An 8,479-nucleotide genomic window follows, 5' to 3' on the forward strand; every position below is an offset into this window, starting at 1 on the left:
TCAAGCAACGACTAGATGACTCTTTTGTTGAGGAGGCTATGAAAGATCACTCCTCTTCTAACAAGCACACACTGGGTGCTAATTGCTGTACTAACTACCTAAATTATAGAATAACAATCACCACCAAACAATAACAATCTTATTTTGTACTCATTTTGAGCCAGGAATTGTGCTGACTAAATGATGTTTTATAATATTTCATGCTAATACCCAGCTGCTGTTCAGTCCATCCTAACTCATTCTGAGCCCATGTGTGTCAGAATAGGCCTGTGCTTCATAAGGTTCCAATGCTTTTGGTGTTGTTGTTGCTTTAAGAAATAGATCACTCGGTTTTTCTTCCAAAGCACTTTTGGGCAGATTCAAGCCTTCAACCTTTCACTTAACAACTGAATGCTTACACTCTGTGTGCCTGAGACTAAAAAATAAAACACCTGCTGTCCATTATCAAACAAAGCATTGTACTGAGTAAATTTGCTGCACACGAACACTTCAAGGTGTTTAAAAGCAAGGAGGTTACTGTGAGGACTAAAGGTTACCTGACCCAAGCCAGGGTATTTTCAGTCAACTCATATGCATGTGAAAGGAAGACCAAAGAAGAGATGATGCAATTGAGTGATGTTGCTGGTAAGCATGTTGAAAGTATCACGGACAGCCAAAGAACAAACAAATCTGTCTTGAAAGAAGTGCAGCCAGAATGGCTCCGTAGAAACAAGGATGGTGAGACTTCTTCTCACATATTTTAACATGTTATCAGGAGAGAACCATCCCTGGAAAAGGACATCATGCTTGTTAAATGCAGTGGCAACTCAAAAGAGGAAGGCCCTCAACAAGATATGTCATCACAGTGGCTACGATAACAGGCTCAAGCATAACATTGTGAGGTGGCATAGGACAGAGAAGTGCTTCATTCTGTGGTACATGGGTTCACTCTGATGGACTCTGATTCCATCAAAGGTTTACGAAGCTATAAATCTTTAGGGGAGCAGGTAGTGTCATCTTTTTCCCACAGAGCAGCTAGTGGGTTCAAACCATCACCCGTACAGCCAAGCAATTACCCAGAAACACTTACCCAGGCCTCATTTTAATACTCATGCTCTGTCTATTGTATTTGTTATGTGCCTTTGAGTAGATTTCAAATCATTTTGACCCCATCGATAGCAGACAATTGCTGCCCAATCCTGCACCATTCTCACAATCATTGTTATGTTTGAGCCCATTGTTGTAAGCACTGTCAACCCATCTTATTGAATGTCTTCCTCTTTTTTGCTGACTCTCCACTTTAACAAATCTGATGTCTTTATCTAGAAACTATTCTCTCCTAATTCATACTAGAAAAAAAAAGGTTTTTTAAACCCACAGTGACCAAGTCAATTCTGATGTCTTCTTAGGGCTTTTAAGATTATACATCTTTATAGATATAGACATCCCCATCTTTCTACCCAGGACCTAGGATCTATTGGTGGATTCAAACTCCTGGCCTTGCAGTTAGCAGTAGAAGGTATTACTCAATATTTCAATAGGCTCTGTACTCATAGGTACTATTATCATTTTTTAAACAATAGAGAAAATTAAGTCATAAAGCAGTTAAGTGTGCTAAGTTCACACAACAAGCTAGTAGCAGAGCCAGAATTCAAACCCAGGAGTACTGACCTCACAATGCATCTCTTAGCAACTGTACTGTCTTGCCTAGAAGTCCATAATCTCTCCTCTAGAATATAGGATAATCCTTATACTAGGGGAAATAAAAGGAGCCCTGATGGTGTAGTGATTGTGCAATGGGCTGCTTACCACAAGGTAAGTATTCCAAAAACACCAGACACCCCATGAGAGAAAGATGATGCCTTCGACTCTTGTAAAGACTTACAATCCAACAGAGAAGAAACATGGTGGTGTCAGAGTAGGCTAAAGGAAATCAGAGGGTGGATGCATATCTGATATATGCCAAGGAGTCATCCTTGGACAGATGGAGAGTTTGATTAACCTCCTTTTTGTAGCCAGAGGGTCTCAGACATGGTCCTCATGTCATTTCCATAGGCCTAGTCATTCCACTTCAAGGAATTTGTCTTACTGATATATACTTACTGATATGTACATATATGGATACAGAGAATGAGAGGTATACATTGATAGATAATATATTGGTGGACATAACTGAATACAGTTGAGATAGTTAAATTTTATTGTGCCAACCTGGCCGATAAACACATGTGAACCTCACCTTTCTAGTTCTTGGGTCTCTTGCTTTCTAATGGTCGGACCAGAGTGTAGCTGCCTTAGCCTGTTCCCTGCCTCAGCTGGCAAGGCTCACTTCCTGCAAGACATTCCAGAGGAGAAGCCACATGGACCTATCCCGATGCAGCCCTGGGTGCTGGAGCAGCCATGTGGAGACCCCTGCCAACACTGAGATGCTTGAAAGTTCACTGATTCAGCTTTCCTCTTGCAGTCAGCGTCATTGCGTTTGTTTTGTGAGGAGGAGGACTTTGTGGATTGGTGTCAGACATACAGGTTAATGTTGGACTTGTGAGCGTGGGCAGCACTGGGTTGGGATGTTTCCTTGATGTGCACTTATCCTTTATATAAAACTTTCTCTTATACATATGAGTTTCTGTGGATTTGTTTCTCCAAAGTACCCAGACTAACACAATACTGTATGTATATATACATATAAGTATATATATCAGCATACATATGTATATATGAATATGGATATATATATATGATATATGTATTGTATAATGTTATTTGTTAGCATTATTTTTAATGAGAAGGATTAGGAATCCTCAAATACATGTATCTTTGGAATATTCTGAATAATGGTACAATCACGCATATGATGTAGCTGTGACAAGGAATGAAATGAGTCCTAAGATGTGTCGTTAAGTGAGAAAATGTAAAGTGTGCATCAGCCTGTGAGATGGCATCTGAACAATGCCTGACCAAGTCTACATAGGTATCAGTATGATACTCATATGCAGAAAAATCCTTTGAAATCAATTAGAAGAACTTTTAATGTCAGTTACTTCTCAGGAAAGAAAGTGGATGACTAGGATCAAAGAATGGGAGCAGCAGATTTCTCAAACAGCTCCCACAAGTTTGCAATTTTGAGTGAGATGAATATGTACGCAAAGCTAAAGAAAAACATCACTAGCAATGGAGACAGCGGTGGCCATGAAATTCTGGAATGCAGAGAAAGTGAATCCATTCAGAAGGGCAAGTGCAGACTTCCCTTCTTCCCTGCCTAGCATGGTTGACTGTGGAAGCTCAGAACTCACCACCCTGTGGGGTTAGCCCTGCTTCTCATGGAGCTTCTTCTCTGAGGACAGGAATACAATTTTTGATCAAGTTAGTTTGCCCGCTCTGGATCACAAGCAAACCAACCTAACCATGAGCTTGGCTGAGGTCTCCATTTATATAACCCAAACACGCATAGCATGTGCCCTTGCCAGGCACTATTAAAAACAACTGAACTAAATTCATTGTGGGTGAAGGGAGACAGCGGTAAGTGTAAAATATGAAAATAAAAATAATTTTTAAATTATCAAGGGTTCACGAAAGTGGGAGGGGGAAAAGAGGAGCTGATACCAAGGGCTGAAGTAGAAAGAAAATGTTTTGGAAATGATGATGGCAACATATGTATAAATGTGCTTGATATAATTGATGTATGGATTGTTATAAAAGCTGTAAAAGCCCTCAACAAAATGATTTCAAAAATTTTAAAAACTAAATTCTAAATAAAAGTGTGAGATCAATCCTATAGTTATCTCCCTTTCAGAGGTATGAAAATTGAGGCCAAAGGATGAAGTTTCTTAAGACATAAAGCACTCAGATGCCATAGTTAGATTTGAATCCAGCAGCCTGGCTTTCCAGTCCATGGTTCTAAACCACTACACCTCAAGAATAATAACTGCATTTTAAAATAAAGGCTCTGATTGGTCCATCTTTTTATGGAAAGAAAAAGCAAAGTGAAACTCATTATCCCCAATCCAATGCCAACTCATTGTGGCCCCATAGGACAGGGTAGAATTGCCCCCATGGTTTTCTGAGACTAACTCTCTATACTATTAAGAAGCCATCTCTTTCTCACTGTCCTACGGCCAGTCCATATTTATTATTAGAAATACTTTCTAGTTGTAATTCTTACAATGTAAGATTTTCAGTGAATTGTATACCCATGAGATGGAAAAGCAACTAGCATTTGCACACAAGCATCTATTTGGGTGTTGATCTAGTAATTTCCAGGTCCTGCCCCACCCAACTCCCACCCTGTTGGTTTCTGTATATGAATTCCAGAATAGGAAAACCTAGAGACAGTAACTGGATTAATGGTTCCTTGGGGGCATGGGAAGGGGAGTTGTGGGGCAATGAGGAGCTAATAACAATGAGTACAAGAAAGAAGAAAATACCCTACAATTGGTTGTGGTGATGATGGTATAACTCTTCTTAATATAATTGAGATACTGAATTATATGCCAATAAAACTGTTAACAACAAAAGCCCCAGGTCTCAATTAGAAATGAGAATATAGAGACTGTTGTTAGGTGTTGAATCATAATGCAACAGAATGAACACGATCCAGTCCTGTGTCATCCTCACAATTATTTTCATGTTTGAGCCCATTGATGCAGTCACTGTGTCCATCCATCTTGTGAAAGATCTTCCGTTTTGTCCCTGTCTCGCTATGTTCATGCTTATAAAGGAATCTTTGAGACAGATGAGGACCTAAAATATAAATGCTAACTAAAGGGATGTGAATGTCACAGGAGTCAAAACCCAGAGGGTTGTGCTTGTTACTTCCATCATTTGAAATGTTACCCAGTCAGAGTGTGCACTGTATGTGTTTGAAAGATCCTATCCAATTGCCTTCTCTTTCTTTGCAGGACTTCATCAAGGGCCTTTCCATTTTGCTCCGAGGGACAATACAAGAAAAACTCAACTGGGCATTTAATTTGTATGACATAAATAAAGATGGCTACATCACTAAAGAAGTAAGAAGTACCTTACCAACACAGCTAGCCTTAGGGTCAATTTTTTTTAAATACCTTTAAAATATTTTTTAATTGCTACTATTCTTTTACTTCATTTTCAGAAAAAATCTGAATTATTTTATGTGGTGGTAGGGGAAGAAGTGTTCCAATAAAAAGCTGGAATGAATCTAAATAACACATGGTGGCACTCCTAATCAAATAGGTAACATATAGGATTACGTCCTTGTTCCTTAGTGGCATTAACACCATGAATAGAAAATAGACTGACTGGATTCACATTGGAAGAAAATGTAGTATCTCATGTTAGAATGTTTAACATGAAACATCGCCGCATCCCCCCTCCCACACATAAACACAAATAATGTGGTTAGTGAGAAATGACACTCTGTTGCAAATCACAGGCGTGGCACAATGGCCTGCCATCATGTGGGAAATCCTCCTCAATGTAACTACAGAGCCTCCCGGTACACTTAGAAGTAGGCTAACCAGGAGGACCAGAAGAGGGAGATTCAGAGACCAAGTTAAGATGTTCAAATCACATGGCTTATTAAATCCATTTAATGTACAGAGCAAGAGGAGGGAAGAGATGGGGTAATTAACTCTTAGGGTAAGTGAAAGTGTGGTCAGAGAGCCACATTACATGAACTCTGTGAGCTCAGTGTTCTTAAGTGATTCGCTCTGCTTCATCAGTTTTCCCCGTAGTTGACTTTGATATAAGAGGTCCCCCCACCCCCCGACAAAAGCTACCCTGGGCCAATGTTGTGCTATCAGGAAGACAGGGACAATGTGCCTAGCCACATCTATAGCTCATTAGTAAGCTTGATAAATGAATGCCTTTTATTGCATTTCTTGGGCAGTGGACTGATAGGGCCAGAAAGGGTGTCACTAAAAGATGCCTTCATGAATATTAAGTATATATCTACATTTAGCATATCCTGAATATTTAATAGCTCTGGTGTGTATGATGAACGTTTAGTCCCCAGATGCCTCAAAAATATTGTGTTGGAATAGTTCTTCCATTCCATTCTGCCCCTTTAAATGTCAATACTGTACTTACCAATCTCATATACTAATGATGACATGGATTCCACCTATGCCTAACACACTTTCTGGCTACTTAACTTATCTTAAAATGTTTCACCTATGGTTTATAAATTATGAGCCATTTATCATTTATTTTAAAAATGAAATATTCTCAACTGCAGAGGTATACTGCTCCTCTATGAGGGAGTAGGCTTCAAAAGTTCGTGGGGTAAATTCACTATATTTCATTTCTTTGTTCCATGAACTCTGTGTAGTCCCATAAAGTAGCTATGGTGGGGTAGTGGATTATGCATTGAGCTAACTGCAACATGAGTGGTTCAAACCCACCAAGGTTCCCAAGGGAGAAAGATGAGGCTGCCTGTTCCTCTAAGATTTCAAGTGTCAGAAACCCAAAGGGACAGTTCTACTCTGTCCCGAAAGGTCAATGCAAATTAGAATAGATTTGATGGCAGTGAGTTTGGCTTTTTTGGTTTTGGATTATCAATTTGATTCGGATGATTCCTATGCTGGAAACACCTTTAAAATTGAAAAGGTGAAACCATAAACTTGAATATCCTACATAATCAGATAAATATTCATTATACTCTCGGAAGGGTAACAATGGCCAAAACAAGATTTTATTAAATGATTTATGAAAACGCCAAGGAGTTTTCAGGGTTAAACTACTTTGACTAGTCTCTTCTGAAGTATTCTTTGGTTAAAAGTCAGAGTAGGAAAATAGTAGTGAACATCCGAATGAGGTTTATGACTTAATCCTCAACTTGTTCTAGTCTAATCCTCATGGTGTGGAGTGTATTGTCTTCTCATTAAATGGAAGCTGGCATCGATCCATAAGATACGTGAAGCAAAGGCTGATGATGAGTAGTCTCTAGGAATGGGAATGTGACAATTCAATTAGGCCAGAGTACTCTTTACCTGGGGGTGTAACGGTTACCCCTTGGGGTGCAATCCTCAAGGTCCGCAGTTGGAAGCCACCAGCCCCTCCTTCTCAGGAGAAAGACGGGGCTTTCTACTCCTGTACACAGCTAGTCTCAGAAACACTCAGGGGCAGTTCTACCCCATCCCATAAGGTCACTATGAGTCAGCATCGACTCGAGGGCAGTGCAAATAGATTTTGGTTGACTCGTTACCTGATTAGGTGAGACAATGGGGACACACTTGTTTGGCAGCCAAGACTAAAGTCGGTTCTTCTATTTCGAATTCTGCTGCGTTTCATTCATGATGCTGCAGGCTTTTACTCTGGCACGCACAGAAGCAAAGGACATTGAGACATGGAAATTGAGTTGGGGGTGGGAAAGCCCTTCCAACGCTTCCCACAGTGCGTTTCCTAAAGCATCACGTGGGTGCCTTTCCTGTTCCAGGAGATGCTCGATATCATGAAAGCAATCTACGACATGATGGGCAAATGCACATACCCTGTCCTCAAAGAAGACGCTCCCCGACAGCACGTGGAGACTTTCTTCCAGGTGGGGATGGAGACAGAAATCAGGTGGGAGGAATATCGAGAGCAAACCTTCTGGGTATTTGCTCAATCCTAACCTTATCCAGAAGAATGCAAAAAAGGAAAAAAAATAACTTTTTAAAGTATAAAGGTCAAAAAAGAAAATAGTTTCCATGTTAATGCAATCATTACGGTTTTGCCCCAAACCTTAGTTAGCCAAATGGCACAGCAAGTATTGAGCACTCACTATTGCACTGAACACTGGCTAGCAAGATTCATGGGTTTGCATATTCCTTATTTCTATTAATATTAAAGTCCCACAAGAACCCACTGAATTTATGGATCCCCACTAGTTCCACTTTGCAGATAGAACACCAAAAACAAAACAATGCTTTGACAGTTTTAGCCAATTCGTGAGCATTCACAACTGGGGGCCAGAGTATATATACCTCGGGCACAGGAGAACTCCTGAAAGAAGCCATCTGCTATCATCATTCCCCGGGAACATCTCATATTTGCGAAGAAGCAGGTCCTCCCCCAGAAACAAAACAGTCACGCTTTCTTTCCATCAGCTTCTGTTCATCAGTTTCAGGTGTGAACCTGTCATCGTCTCAGTCTGAATATGATTCTTTTTTTTTTCTTCCGCAACAGAAAATGGACAAAAATAAAGATGGGGTCGTTACCATCGATGAGTTTATCGAAAGCTGCCAAAAAGTAAGTGATGAGTAACAGGATTATTCCTTCCATTTTCATAACAGCTGTATTGAGTATCAGGAGCCCTGGTGCTCTAGTGGGCCATAGGTTGGGCTGCTAACCGCAAGTCAGCAGTTGAACCCAACAGCCACTCCATGGGAGAAAGATGAGGCTGTCTACCCCCCTTCAAGATGGACGGCCTTGAAAAGTCCAACAGCAGTTCTGCTCTGTCCTACAGGGTCACTATGATTCCGAGTATTTTTATACTCCACATGGTGAGCTGCTGTTTGTTGCCGTAAATTAACTCTTTGTGTGT

General features: G+C 40.3%; 1 protein-coding gene across 1 annotated transcript in view; it reads left to right on the forward strand.

The window, feature by feature from the left end:
• Positions 1-8,199, forward strand: part of KCNIP4 (potassium voltage-gated channel interacting protein 4) — a 53,961-nt gene extending 45,762 nt beyond the window's left edge. Inside the window, exons 3-5 of the mRNA XM_045284384.1 lie at positions 4,878-4,985; positions 7,391-7,495; positions 8,122-8,199. Coding sequence (XP_045140319.1) covers positions 4,878-4,985; positions 7,391-7,495; positions 8,122-8,199 — 291 coding nt within the window. The remainder of the gene's footprint in view (positions 1-4,877; positions 4,986-7,390; positions 7,496-8,121) is intronic.
• The last annotated feature ends 280 nt before the right edge of the window (positions 8,200-8,479 follow it).

The sequence above is a fragment of the Echinops telfairi genome, unplaced genomic scaffold (assembly GCF_000313985.2).
Source record: "Echinops telfairi isolate 266 unplaced genomic scaffold, ASM31398v2 ScPeMD7_7468;HRSCAF=8506_1, whole genome shotgun sequence".
Classification (NCBI taxonomy): domain Eukaryota; kingdom Metazoa; phylum Chordata; class Mammalia; order Afrosoricida; family Tenrecidae; genus Echinops; species Echinops telfairi.